General features: G+C 43.3%; 1 protein-coding gene across 1 annotated transcript; it reads left to right on the plus strand.

Moving 5' to 3' along the window:
• The first annotated feature begins 248 nt into the window (after window positions 1–248).
• On the plus strand, window positions 249–7,595 carry LOC119140931 (zinc finger protein 462-like). The gene is made up of 2 exons (XM_037372591.1): window positions 249–443; window positions 7,309–7,595. Exons 1-2 carry the CDS (start codon window positions 293–295, stop codon window positions 7,593–7,595), a joined length of 438 nt encoding a protein of 145 aa, XP_037228488.1. The 5' UTR covers window positions 249–292.
• The last annotated feature ends 7,222 nt before the right edge of the window (window positions 7,596–14,817 follow it).

Below are 14,817 nucleotides of genomic sequence, written 5' to 3' on the forward strand. Positions count from 1 at the left end.
TTCTTGCATCAGCCATTTAACAAGGTTCTAGAGTTGTCAGAAAAAAAAAACTTTGGTCCCAAAGTGGGTGTCTGTACCTGCAGAGTCCAGACTGTTTCAACAGGGAGATGTATATATTTTTTCTCTTTGGAATAAGTCTCACACTGAAGGAAACGGTAGGAATTTTCCTGCTGAGTTCAGCAGGAAAAGAATGGGGATCCCATTTTGTTTCTTTTGTGAGCTGATGACTTGCCTGTATTTCACTCATCCAGGTGAACATGCCTACAAATGTTCTTCCTGCACATTTTCCACCATGACAATCGGCCAGCTGAAAGATCATTCCTTGAGAGTGCATGGGAAAGCACTGACACTACCAAGACCCCGTGTTGTCAGCCTCTCACCTTCACTTGGCTACCATACCTCCAAGAAACACATCTCTGCTGAAGCGGTGGAGGACACTAATGGTAAGAGGTGCCTTAGAGCAAAAATTTGTCTAAAATATTACTTAATATATTTATTTAAAAAAAATTTAAGGCAGCAATTAAGAAAAATCCAAAGTTCCATGAAAAGCAAGCATAAAGGTGGTGTTCTAGTATTTGACCTGCAGTTGAATCTCACCAGTTTATTCTTTACTAACTTATACTGCCAATGGTTGGCCTTCGGAATAAGTCAAGCTAACTTTACTTTTCAGCAAAGATTTACAACATGGGAAAATTTCAGTGGCAGAGATCCCATTAAGTCAGTGGGAAAGAGACCATCTAATTCCATTTGCATTTCTAAAAAACCCCTTTATCTTGTTAGCAGAGCAGTTATTTAGTGAAGCCACTGAGTGTTGCAGGAGGACAGGGAATGGGGACTGCCATCAGTTCATAACGCTTTGTCTCTGGTGCTCCTTCCTCATCATGATGTTCCCCTGCTCTAGTGTGGTGTCCCTCCCACAGGGTACAGTCCTTCAGGAACAGACTGCTCCAGCATACCCCCCCTCTTCCCCCCTTTCTCCCTCCCCCCCCCGGGCCACAGTTCCTGCTAGAAAACCTGATCCTGTGTGAGCTTCTCCATGGGCTACATCTTCCTTTAGGGAATATCCACTTGCTGCAGTATGGAGACCTCCATGGGCTGCAGTGAGGATAGCTGCTCTGGCGTGGTCCTCCATGGGCTGCAGGAGGAAAACCTGCTTCACCATGGTCTTCTTCACAGGCTGCAGGGGTATCTCTGCTCTGGCACCTGGAGCACCTCCCCCCTCCTTCTTCACTGACTTTGGTGTCTGCAGGGCTGTTCCTATTTTTCTCACTCCTAACTCTCAAGGCTGCTGCACAGTGGGTTTTTACCCTTTCTTAAATATGTGATCACAGAGGCACCATCAATGCCATTGATTGTCTCAGGTTTGGGCAGCTTTGGGTCCATTTTGGAGCCAGCTGGAACTAGCTCTGTTGGACATGGGGGCAGCTCCTGGTGTCTTCTCACAGAAGCCACCCCTGCAGCACCCCTATGCTACCAAAATTTTGCCACATAAACCCAATACACCTGGCTAAAAATAAATTCTCTTATGTTCCCATACCAAATTTTTGATGGCAATTTGAGCCAAGTGGTTGGCCTGCTTATTTTGTTTCTCTTCTTGAGTTACCTTTGAATTTGGGATATGCGAGTTAATATGATGTATTAAAATAGGTCTTTGTTTCAGCTGTTGCATTGCTTTCCATTCTGCTGCTGCCCAAATTGGTTTTCCTTGCCACTACAAGTTAGCAGAATACAACCCCAATGCCCTCAGACACTCCTCAGGACTTGTGCTCCAGACCCTTCACCAGCTTCGTTGCCCTTCTTTGGACACGCTCCAGCACCTCAATGTCTGTCTTGCAGTGAGGGGCCCAAACCTGAACACAGTATTTGAGGTGCAGCCTCACCAGTGCCGAGTACAGAGGGACGATCACTTCCCTAGTCCTGCTGGCCACACTGTTTCTGATACAAGCCCAGGATGCTATTGGCCTTCTTGGCCACTGGGCACACTGCTGGCTCATATTCAGCCGGCTGTCAACCAGCACCCTCAGGTCCTTTTCCGCCAGGCAGCTTTCCAGCCGCTGTTCCCCAAGCCTGTAGCGTTGCATGGAGGTGTTATGACCCAAGCAAGTGCAGGACCCGGCACTTGGCCTTGTTGAACTTCATGCAGTTGACCTCAGCCCATCGGTCCAGCCTATCCAGATCCTCCTGCAGAGCCTTCCTACCCTCAAGCAGATCAAAACTCCCCCCCCCCCCCCCCCCCATCTTTGCGTCATCTGCAAACTTACTGAGGGTGCACTCAATTCCTTCATCCAGATCGTTGATAAAGATATGAAACAGAACTGGCCCCACTACTGAGCCCTGGGGAATATCACATGTGACCGGCCACCAGCTGGATGTAACTCCATTCACCACCATGCTTTGGGCTTGGCTGCCCAGCCAGCTTTTTACCCAGCGCAGAGTACACCCGTCCAAGCCATGAACAGACGGTTTCTCCAGGAGAATGCTGTGGGAGACAGTCTCAAAGGCTTTACTAAAGTCCAGGTAAACAACATCCACAGCCTTTCCCTCATCCGCTAAGTGGGTTGCCTTGTCATAGAAGGAGATCAGGTTAGTCAAGAGGACCTGCCTCTCATAAACCCTTGCTGACTGGGCCTGATCACCTGGTTGTCCTGTACGTGCCGCATTGATGGCACTCAAGATGATGGGCTCCATAACCTTCCCCGGCACCAAGGTCAGACTGACAGGCCTGTAGTTCCCTGGTTACTCCTTCCGAAAACTGAAAACAGAATACAAGCATAAGTTACACTTAGCAAAACATAGCAATTGCAGTACACAGTTCAATCACAATACCAATGTGATTCCCATTACCGATCTCTATAATGTGACCACCCCCATGATTGTCAGGAAGGAAAATGTGGGTTGAAGCCAGCTCAAGCCTGTTGTTCTCTTTGACATTCTTTTGCTAGTTATTTTTTATTTTATGATGGGATCAGCCACCCCCCACGCCCACCCCCAGTCTGGCTAACTACAGGAGACATTCACACCCTTTTAATGAACACAACCAGTTAGATTCACTCAACTGACATAGATGTTTTATCTAAAACAAAGGCCACCCTCCTGTCCCCTTTATATTGAGAATAAATCAACTTCTTTGCATTAGTCCTCTGAGCTTATGGGCATGTCACCCTTGCCCATCTCCGCTGAGCCTTATTCCATTGTAGAGGTTATTGGGTCAGTCACACGCACAGGAGCATGTTCTCAAGGCCATTACCTCTGCAAACTGATTGGAGTGTCCAGTCACTTATGTGTGATGCAGCTTCTCCTGTAAGGGGGTTCCAGGAAGTGGCTTGTCATCTCCTGGTTTCCTGCCTGTGATGTTACAGGATCTGCCAGTAAATGGACTCCGTTTATTTTTTCACTTAATTCATCATATGCTGGGGCATCAACTGTCCAAGGAGTTTAGTGTTCACTTCTACTGTTGATATGCGGCCACTGACTAACAAGCTGAACTATCCTGGATCTGGGAGCATGAACCAGATGTGCCTACTGGGTAAGAGCCAGGACCCATTTTTGCACATAGCAGTGGTTGCTCTTCCGCCAGTGGATTTTGAATCCTTAAACATAAAATTCAGGACCAGCAGTCTGGGGCATAACCACAGTGCCTGCTCTGTGCCTAATACTTCAGATTGGCACACAGAACACCTCCAATATGGAGGCCAGGACTTCTTATTCTGGAGGGATATAATTATTTTCTACCCCTTGTACACCTCTGGGCTCCAGAATCCCAATGGCCACCTTCCCATCTTGATGGGCTCATTGCCACAGCTCCATATGATGCTGTTTTTTTTCTCTGCACTAGTATATAACAAATGTTTACATCACTACTTTCCCAGATAAGTCCTAATGCCATGGGCATGGGCTAATTCCTGGTTGAGCTTGCTCAAAAGCTTGCTGTTGTTCCTCTGCCTGTTCAAACTGATTCTTTCCAGTTACTTGATAACAGATTTGGTCAGTTGGCTATAACCAGGGATGTGCATATGTCAAAACTCAGGGTATTTTGCATGAGGGCAGTGTGTGCTAGGGCATAATACTGTTGAGGTATCCAGATAGTCCAATAGATTCAGTTATCTCCCATTTTCTGCCAGGCCAGTGGTGAGGCCCCTATAATACGGTAAGTTCAGTTCAGGCACCCAAACAGTATATGGGCTGGAGGTGAGAGGAGGAGGAGGAGCTAATGGTTTAACTGAACATTGCCTTGCACTTGCAATTCCTTGACTCACAGTGCTAGATACCTAATGGGTTTTTTTCACCCCACTCAGCCATATTCTCCCCCTTTTCCTTCAGGACCATCCATAAGTCCTAGTGTGTAGGGTAGGAGCATGGAGAATTCCCATATTTTCCTGATGTTTTTTCCGAGGTCAACCAGACCACTGGTCTTTAGACATTACCAACGATGCTCTTCCTAGTACAGTACATATAGGTCACTCATTGATCAACAGGGCACCGAGCTGTCAGGTGATACCAAAAGGGCGTTAATAACTGTCTAACCATCAGAGCTATTGGGCCATGGCACAGTGCCACAGCTTACTGGGGTTCCTCCTCCCTGTGCCTGTGAACACATTCCATCACCCAAGCAACTGCAGTTGATCACCTCCCTCTTCCCAGTCCCTCCATGGGGATATCTTATTTTTGGAGACAGCAAGATCAGACCATTTCTTAACATATCCCTCTGTCAGCTGATCCCCAACCCCACCCCCATTACATAGGGCATAGGACACAAACCACCCAAGAGCTTTGCTCTGCTGAGCCATCAGCTATATCCCCTCCTCCTCTGGTGTTCTCAGTACCTCCATAGCCACTGCAAGGGCAGTTTTCCCCGAGTGTGTTTGGCTGTAAGTTTCCCACACCAGCCTTAATCTTGCTCTGAGTAAAGAACCTGTTGTGTGATCATGTTCTGGGGGAACAATGCCCCTGTTTGCAACAGGTCTACTTAATTACAGTAACTAGGGGCTTGCCTGATAGGCTTCTGTTATTAATTCATCATTAGAGTCCCAAATAGCATCATCCCAGGTTTAAGGATCCCAGTCCAGTCAACGTGTGCTTACTGACTGTTCCTGTAGTGGCTCGGTGCATTAGTCTTTAATCTGGCTAATTAGCACCACTATGTACTAAAGTCTGATTAAGGCTCTCCCTTTCGCACTGAGCATGTTGCTACTGCTTCCTTTAGCAAACCGTTCCTCTGGGAGAGAATGGCAGCTTGATTTGCAACTTCTCTTGCAAATATTTTTGGAGCTCCACTTGAAGCCTACCTACAACGTGTGCTGGCATACCTTCACAGAAAGCAGCACATCTCTCTCCTAGTGTTTTTATATGATCTCCTCTTCTCTCTGCAAGGCCCAGGCTAATTTTCTTGGAGTCTGTACTGGGGAGGTGGTCCAGGTTCCAGGCAACTAGAACATGGACATGAAGCAAGCACCATCCCATCTCCTCCCAATCATCTTCCCATACCAGTACCATTTTCTTGGGTCCCTTTGGACCCTTCTTTTCCCAGCTATTCAGTATTCACACTCACCCCCAAACCATAATGGGCCCACCACTCACACCACAGTACACCACCACAAATTCCCAATAGCAGAATCAAGGCTCCTTCTGGAGACTCAAAATCATTCCAATTATTCCAGATCCAGCCCATGACGTTCCCGGTGTTGCCCACATTCTCTGCTAATTACCGTTGGTGGGAAAAAACAGTTTAAAGGTTGGGAAATTTCACATTGTGTATAATTTATTGCCAACCAGCCCAAACCTCCCATCATTGATTTGGGCGTTGAGAGAAAAAAGATGACACTTAGACAAACGCATAAACACCTATCCTCTCTCCTCTCCAGTCTCATCTTCCCTTATTTTCACAAGTTACACTCAGTCTGTCAAAATTCCTCTAATAAGGAATTGGGTGGTGTAGAAGGTTGAGGTGATATGTGTAACGGTTTCTGCCTTGTGTGCCTGCTCCAGCATGGGTTGCCCACACAGGCTGCATTCCCTTCAGAGGTGTATGTACCACACACACACACACACAAAGTACCTCTCCAGCCACCACTGGCTGCCTGTGTATTTCTTAAATATGTTTGATGCAGGAGTGCTGTGTACTTCTTTTATGGGATAACATTTTGGGTTTTTTCTTTCCCACAGTTTGCCTCATGGCAGGCTGGAAGCAGCTGAGAGTGACACAGGGCCTTAAGATTTGAACGGGTAGAACTCATGTGAGCAACCTGCTGTAGAAGTAATGAGAAGAAAGAGAATAAATATATTGTGATCCAGTCTCTGCTCATGCAACTGAGCTAGAAGAAACAAAAAAAAACCCTGAACTGTTTTACACAGAAGCTTTCATGTCTCTGCTGTATACCTGATGATGAAGCTGGGAGCCTGGAGTCATTTTCCTCCTAAGTTTTGGTTTTGTTTGGTACTTTTTGTTGTTGCTGTTGGCCTGTTTTTCATTTCTAAAGCATATATAGCTATCTCTATGCCAGTGAGGAAAGAAGAGCAAACCATTTTACTCTCTTGAAAACAGATGAAGTCCAGACACTGAGTGCTGTACAGGCCTGTTTGCCTTTTGTTTCTCTTTACTAATTGGTTAATTTCCAACAAGTATGTGTTTTAGAGATTCATACATATGCAGCCTCAGGGAATTATACTTTGGAAGGAAGTACCTGTTAAAACATGAGGTGGCTAGTATACTTTGTATTCTGACTTTTTTTTTTATCATCTTTTGTTTTCCTGTTCAAAAACATTAAGAAAAGAGCCTTTTGTTATCTTTTCAGGAATGTCACACTGAAATTCATCTGTGCTTTGTCTGCTTTCATTTGTACCATCATGGGCAGTTGTGGATTAGATAGGACAAAGTAGCTGAAGTCCTAACTTCCACATGCAAATCAAAGATATTGGGAACTCCAAGACTCACCTTTTTTTTTTTTTTTAAATAAAGTATTCTAGTTTTCAGTTTGTGTGATGAAACATATCTAGTCTGTGTTTTTTTAAATATCATTAAAATGGTGTGACAGCCTTGTGTTGGGTTGTATAAGGGCAAGGGAAATATTGTATCCATTTCCTTTTTCTTTCTGTCTTTAATAAGTTACTCTATATTTATCGCTCCCCAGATCAGATTTTAAAAGTCTAAGCTCAACTGACCACCTTTTACATTGTAGAATACAAATCGGGTTAGATGAAGAAATGGTAATCCACTTATTTCTTCAGAAGACTGTCTGCTGGAGCAGGCCTGGAACCTTTTTAAATTTCATTGACCCACCTGGAATGACAACCCTCCCTCTTTCTTTATAGACTCTTCATACTCGGAACCTCCTGATGTTCAGCAACAGTTGAACCATTACCAGTCTGCAGCTCTGGCCAGGAACAATATCAGCCGAATCCCACTTTCTGGGAGTGCTGCAGGAGTGGAAAAAACAGAAGCTATCCTTAACTGTGAATTTTGTGACTTTCCTCGGGTTACATACAGAGCATTCGACGTCACTACCGTGACAAGCATGGAGGGAAGAAACTCTTCAAGTGCAAAGATTGTTCCTTTTATACAGGCTTTAAGTAAGTGTTGTGCAAAACAAACAAACTGAACTTCTAATGGTATATTTTTAGCGCTTCAAAAGACTTCCTGAAATCTTTGTGTGAACTGCTGTACCTAAGAGACACATGACCAGTGGTGACCAGGGAGAGGAACATAGGAAATGCCATACCAGATCACAGCAGCAGCCGTGTTAATTATTTTTCTTCATTCCTATAACAGCATGTACCATCTGCTGAAGGGACAAGCATGAGAAACACTTGCAGTAGGCTGTACTCCCTACAGTAAATAGTACAAAGAGTGGCGTTTTTTTTCCTCCTCACAATTTGTAATTAGATGCTGGTCCTCACTATCAAGTATGAGGAGTTTTCTCTCAAAAAAATAAGGCATGTTTGTGGAACAGTTAGTATGAAGCATGGGGCAGTCAAATATTCCTAGGTAGGTTATAGAATTTCTATTCCCTCTATGAAGAAAGCTCTCATAATACCTACCCCCCACAGTTTATCTGGCTGAGATATAAAGCATGCTCCAAAGTGCCTGATAGTATATAGAAACATTTCAGCAAATCCAATTAAACGTTGCATAATTTAAAGTTTCAGGTGTATGTTTAAGCCATGTTCCCTAAGGAAAAAAAAGGTTTATGCAGTTGTGCTGTTTCTCAGTTTCCTTCGGATATTTTGAACCCTCAGTTCATAGCCCCCTTAGCTGACATTCAAGGTCTCAAAGCTATATGTCCTTAGGAGATTTGTGAAAACAGGGTAGCGTGGTTGGATAAAGGAGACAGGTTCTGTTGAAGAGTTATGCTCAACCTTTCCTATTAGAATCATAGAATCACAGAATATCCTGAGTTGGAAGGGACCCTTAAGGATCATCAAGTCCAACTCCTGTATGCTGGACGTTAGGACATGAGAGACCTCATACAAGAGCAGCCTCAAGTTATACATTCATACGGGATCGGTTTTGTTGCTTCAGCTCCTTGCTAGTTATACGACACAACTTGCTGTTTAATTCCAATTACTATTACTATCGCTACTGCAGATTATTATTTGTTTAAGCATTTCCAACTCTTGATAGGTCCAATGTATCTTTTCACATTTTCCTATTGCCATTTTCTCCTACCAGGATTAAAAAAAAAAAGCCTTAAATCAAGCTGTAATACATATGTTCATAGTTACATAAAGAGAGTTGTGTTCTTTATTGTGGAGGTCTCAAACTTTCTGGGATTAAGTCTTTCCTCTTTAAATGTACAACATACCACATGAGCTCTTATTAAAAAAACAACTTACAGTCACCACAGAGAATTAAAACACACAAAAGCATCCACTGAAGTTGGTAAAAAACTCACCTATTGGCTTCAATGACCATTGGATCAGGCCCAAAGCCAGTTGTGTTAGTAATCTGTTTTGCATTCAAGCCAACAGACTTTTGAGAACTTTCAAAGGGGCTTTAATTCTGTAATTTAATGCAGCCAGCAGCTTTGCTCTTGCAAGCTTTAGCACCACCTCAGGAAAAAAATGAACTAATTCCCCAAGTTTACAAACACCTCTCATTTTAGTATTTGACCTTATAGCTTGATAGGTGCATAGTTAATTTCCTCTGCGTGTATGTCTCTCATATCTTTTAAGTATGCAGCTAATGGTATGAGATTTGTTGTGCAAAAGTACTCTTCATTTGTACTCTTCGTTCTCAGTCTTGAGTTTTCAGGTCCTCATAATTGAGGCATCCAAACTAATCAGCTTGGTGTCAAATTTACTGTAGGTGCAAGTCTATTTCATATTGACTCTGAACATTTCAGCTGTTGTGGGGCTAGTCTTATAAAGAGAGAGACTGTTGAGGATTTTTTTTTTTCCCCCCATGAGAAATAAGATTTTTTTCACCCTTCAAAGTCTAGGACAGTTGAAAGGATTTTACCCAATCTTGCTAAAATGTCTCTCTTTGCCAAAGTCAGCAAGTAACAAGCACAAAAGTTGGAAATACTTTTGCCATCTTAACTATAGCAATTGTGACTATAGAGCAATCACTGCAAAAGAGTATCTTGTGCAGAATGTGTGTTCGGTTATTGGGGATATGAGCCTGCAAATGCTTATGCTCATGTAATATCCATGTGAGTAGTCCTGCTGAAATGCCATGTGGTTTTATAAAGCGAAGGCTGAGTGGTATCTGTACCATTTTATACAACGCTTCTGTAATAGAGCTGTGACACTTCAGCATTCCAATACACACCTCTTCTGACTGCTTCCATGTCTCCCTCCCATTTCACAGATCTGCTTGTACTATGCACGTGGGAAGCTGGACATTTGGCAGTTCCTGAGGAAGGACCCAAAGACCTTCGTTGTCCTCTTTGCCTATATCACACCCAAATACAAACGTAAACATGATTGATCATATAGTTCTGCACAGAGGTAAAGATGTTCCTGTATATATCTATATCTGACAAAGAGAATGCTGAACAGAACACCACTCTTTCAGATTGATCCATTAAGTTTGTCTCTGTAATGTCAGCTCAGATATGTTGACTAGATCAAGGCCTAAGTACATCTTACTTTTCTGTGAAATAAAAAGTTTACCCATGTAGAAGTGGGACAGATTTAAAATTCTTTTTAAGCTTTTCCTCTAGAAGAGGTCAACAGTCGTCAAGTACCTATTTAGCAAGAGTTAGACTAAGTTACAACTCGGATCTAGGCCAAGGTGTTTGCTATGTATGTGTTTTAAAGTGCTTGCTGTCATAAACACTGTGGTAGGAAGGTTTCAGTTAACTCTAGAGGCTTAAAATAACCCTTGACTGCTTGCTTGAAATTTCTCTCTTCATAACATCTTCCTCACACATTTTTAAGAACAAGACAAAAATTAAAATGTTTATTTCTCTCCCCCACCCCCCCACCCCCCCTTTTTTTCTCTTCTTTTCTTTTAATCCAGATAAAAGCAGGATTAGGGATTCCTATTCTATTAACTACAGGCAAGCTCAGAAGAGACATATTTTGTGGCACTCCGGGCTGAGATTCCTGCTGTTGTGGATTAACCCCAGTGGGCAGCTAAGTCCCATGTAGCCGCTCGCTCACTCCCCCTTCCAGTGGGATGGGGGGGAGAATCAGAAGGGTAAAAGTGAGAAAACTTGTGACGGTTGAGATAAGACGGTTTAATAGGAAAATAAAAGCTGCGTGCGCAAGAAAAGCAAAACAAGGAATTCATTCACCACTTCCCATGGGCAGGCAGGTGTTCAGCCATCCCCAGGAAAGCAGGGCTCCATCTCGCATAACGGTTACTTGGGAAGACAATCACCATCACTCCAAACGTCCCCCCCTTCCTTCTTCTTCCCAAAGCTTTATTGCTGAGCACAACATCGTATGGTCTGGAATATCCCTTTGGTCAGTTGTGGGGCCAGCTGTCCTGCCTGTGTCCCTCCTGACTTCTTGTGCACCCCAGCCTACTCGCTGGTGAGGAAAGGCCTTGACGCTGTGTAAGCACTGCTCAGCAATAGCTAAAACATCTCTGTATAATAACACCGTTTTCAGCGGAAATCCAAAACATAGCCCCATACAAGCTACTATGAAGAAAATTAATCCTGTCTCAGCCAGACTCAGTACATCTGCCCACAGCTATCACACTTGATGCTTGTAGGTCTGTCAGCAGCCAAAGTTCAAACCTGTTTGTTGGGATAGTACTCTACCAGCCTGCAGGCTGGGCTGAGTTTTTGAGCACTGTATGCTGGTGAGCAAGCATGTTTCACATGTCATCTTTTTCTTGGAGAGCTTCTGGTATTGCAACCACTGTCATAATCCCTTGTAGCAAAACACTTTTCAATGGCAGCGAAGTAAACATATATCATTCAAACTTCTTTCTGCTGTATATGCTATTTTGAAGGGGCATTTGAGAAAAAGGCTAAGGGCTGCTCAAAGACCCAAAAGGCATATAACAAAGCTGTCTTAGTAAGTTTAAGGGTTCAAAGAGGTGCTTTTACTTAGGTGCAAGCTTGTCCTTGAAGGTATCATAGTGTTGTATTTTGCCCAGCTTCAGGGCATGCTGCAGGATTACTCCTCTGGAGAAAAGGAGGGGGGGGGGGGGGGGGGGGAGGAGGGGGAGGAGGGAGAGCAGGGAACAGAAACCCTGGGGCTCCAAATACTGGCTTAGGCCATATTGTGAGATCGTGTTTCTGGTATGTGGTTGTGCCCAAGATCAAGCGGAGAAGTTCTGACAGTTTAAATGCAAATAACAGAGAGGAAGATCTGGCTGGGCCTAGTTAGCAAGCTTCCAGCAAAAGTAGACAATGCTATGAATGTCGAGATGCAACGGTGGAGTAGCACTTCATGGGTTCAAGCAGTTGTGCTGGTTTACAGAGCTGTTTCTGACCAAATGCTAGGAAGCAGGGGTGGTTACCCGCGAATATGTGACACCGGATCTGTTCTTTTGTATAGCTGTGGCTTCAGTTGCACAAAGCACCCTTGAGCCCTTGTGCTGCTGAAGCAAAACTGTAATAGGAGGGTATGTGATTATACACTCACTAAAGTGTTGGGGGAGGTAAAACAGATCAAAGGCTTTAAAGCAAATGAAAATTTAGCCTTTAAAGTTTTATAGGCCCCTGAGGGAAGGGCAAGGATTTTTCTCAGGCATGTAGCACCCTGACTGTAAAGAAATTAAGGTCCTTTCTTAAAATTTTTCATTCTGGTGTATATATCCAGATTAAAACCTATTGTTGGTGTCTAATTGTGGCAGCTAAAGCAGAGGATGTTTGATGGGGTTTAATGTGCACAGAAAGAAGGTGCTGCTGTGCAGACAGGACTGAAGGATGTTGCACAGTCTCAGATAGCCTTCCTTACTTGTAGCCATTTGGATTGATAAAACAAGGACAGTCTCAAGCTGTGGTCTAAGCACACTTGTTCTCCAGGTAAAGGAAGCAGTATAAAGTCAGAAGACTGAAGGCTTTGATCCATTTTATCTTCTCTCCTATGCAAAAATCCCTATCCCTCCAGCAAAGTGAGAAACACTTCTAGATCTCTAACTTACATTATAGCTTTCAAAATGGTGGCATCTCAAGTCCCTGATTTGGCAGCATGCAGTTGAAATGAAGACTATTTGCCTCTTAGTGAATAGCTACAGAAGTTGATTCTTACCAAGCTACAACATTTAAGTGTTATGGCCAGCAGGATGTTGCCAGTTTGCCACTGACAGCCTTCTGTCATGTGTCACCTACTCTGCTCAGTCAGTTCCTCAGAGTGATTTACTTTGATTCATAGAATCATAGAAAAGTCTACATTGGAAGGGACTTCTGGAGATCATCTGGTCCAACCATCTGTTGGAAGCAGGACCTTAGATTAGGTTATCCAGGGCCTGTCAAGCCAAGTCTTGAATATTTCCAGCAAGGGAGATTCCACTTCTTCTCTGGATAACCTATTCCAATGTCTAATTGTTTTCATGGTGAAGAATTTTCTTATATCCAGATGGAATTGCCCCTGAAGCAACTTGTGCCCATTGCCTTTTGTCCTGTCACCACACAGCCTTATGAAGGGAGTACCTCCATCTTCTCTATAACTACCTTTTAGGGATTGGTTTGCCTTCAATTGTTACCAGGGCACACTGCTGTCCTCATATTCAGCTTGCTGCCCATCAGGATCCCCAAGTACTTTACAGCAGAGTTCCAACCCCAGCCAGTTAGACCCCAACCTGTACTGCTGCTTGGGATTATTCTGTTCCAGGTGCAGGACTTGACATTTATCTTTGTTAAACCTCAATCAATTCTTGTGGCCCAGTCTTCCAGCCAGTCGAGGTCTCTGTAAGGTTGCTCTTCCTTCTGGTGTATCTACCTCTCCCCCCAGTTTAGTGTCATCTGCAAGCTTGGGAGGGTGTATTCAATACTGTCATACAGATCATTTATAAAGATATTGAATAGTACCAGACCCAGAATCAACCTCTGAGGAACTCCACTCATGACTAGCTGCCAGTTTGACTTTTCTTACCTCAAAAGGTGGTAGTTAATGGCTCAGTTTATCAGTTTTTCTACCCAGCTTGTGATACATCTCTTTCCAGTCCAAATCTTGCCAGCTTGTCAACAAGGATGTTGTTGGAGACCATGTCAAAGACCATGCTAAAAATCAAGGTAGATGATGTCCACAGTTCTCCTCTCATCCACTGAGCAAATTATTTCATCATAGAAGGCAGTCTGGTTGGTCAAGCACAATTCATCCTTTGTGGGCTGAAGCAGGGAGTAAGTATGGAAATTACAAACTCAGTAGCTACTTTACAGGCAAACAATGAGAAGAGATTTGGCTCTTGAGTTCCTCTTGGCCTTCATAACAGGCAAATCTTGTGAGCTCTTGAAAGTTCCATAACGGAGAGTGAATCCTGCTACGTGCCCAGCAGAGCTGTTGGCCTTTCATTTAGTCCAAGCAGTGCAATTAGTTTTTATTATCCTTGCCAGCAAATTTTCCCATCATGAAATGCCCTGATATTTTTCCAGCACTGAACACAACCCACCAAGATCAATAGTTAGGGTTTCTTGTTTATAACCCTCAAGGCATTTGTTTTTAGTATTTATTTTACTATTTTTTCTTGGTATAAATAATTGTTTTGTCCTTCCATTTCATAGAATTGTCATCTGTTTCTCTGGAATAGTAAACTTTCATATATAAGGGCTTTAGAGTGTTAATGCTTTTTTTTTTTTTTTTTTTTTTTCCTATGTTGTGAGAAAAACATATGCCTGCTTTGGCTTTACATACTATAAATATTTAGCGCATCATTCATTGCTTTTCTATTTAATCTCAGATCTGTATTACAAGTAGCCCAAATGTTTCAATCTAAGGCAGTGATTAAATTTCTTCAGAGATGATGCTGGAGGTGGGGGTGGGGCAGAGGTCCCCTTAGTCCTTTTGCTAAACTGTTCCATGGCATGTCATCTTTTTACAGCGCATACATGGTAGCCTTTGTGGGCACTGCTGAACTTTAATGAAATTTGTGTACAGAAGCCAAAGCTAAGTTTCACAGTTTCTGGATAGAACTCACCTATTTGTTGCAATTTTGCCAGTTGCTCAGATACAGTAAGTGTATAAATGAGTAGCCAAATATAGAAAATGGGGGTGGGGGTGTGATGAGAGACAGCTATTAAAGTGGTCAGAGATTATTAGAGCATCACCTTGCTAAATATGATGTTTTAAATTCAAATCACTTTGCAATTTTTAAGTTAATTGTTTGGATTAAGCTCACTGACATGAATACATGCACATTTAAGTTTACAGTCATTACTGTCATGGAGCAGCAAGTGCCAGCTGCTCCAGGGAGTAGAG

Source organism: Falco rusticolus, chromosome W, assembly GCF_015220075.1.
Source record: "Falco rusticolus isolate bFalRus1 chromosome W, bFalRus1.pri, whole genome shotgun sequence".
NCBI classification, from domain to species: Eukaryota; Metazoa; Chordata; class Aves; order Falconiformes; family Falconidae; genus Falco; species Falco rusticolus.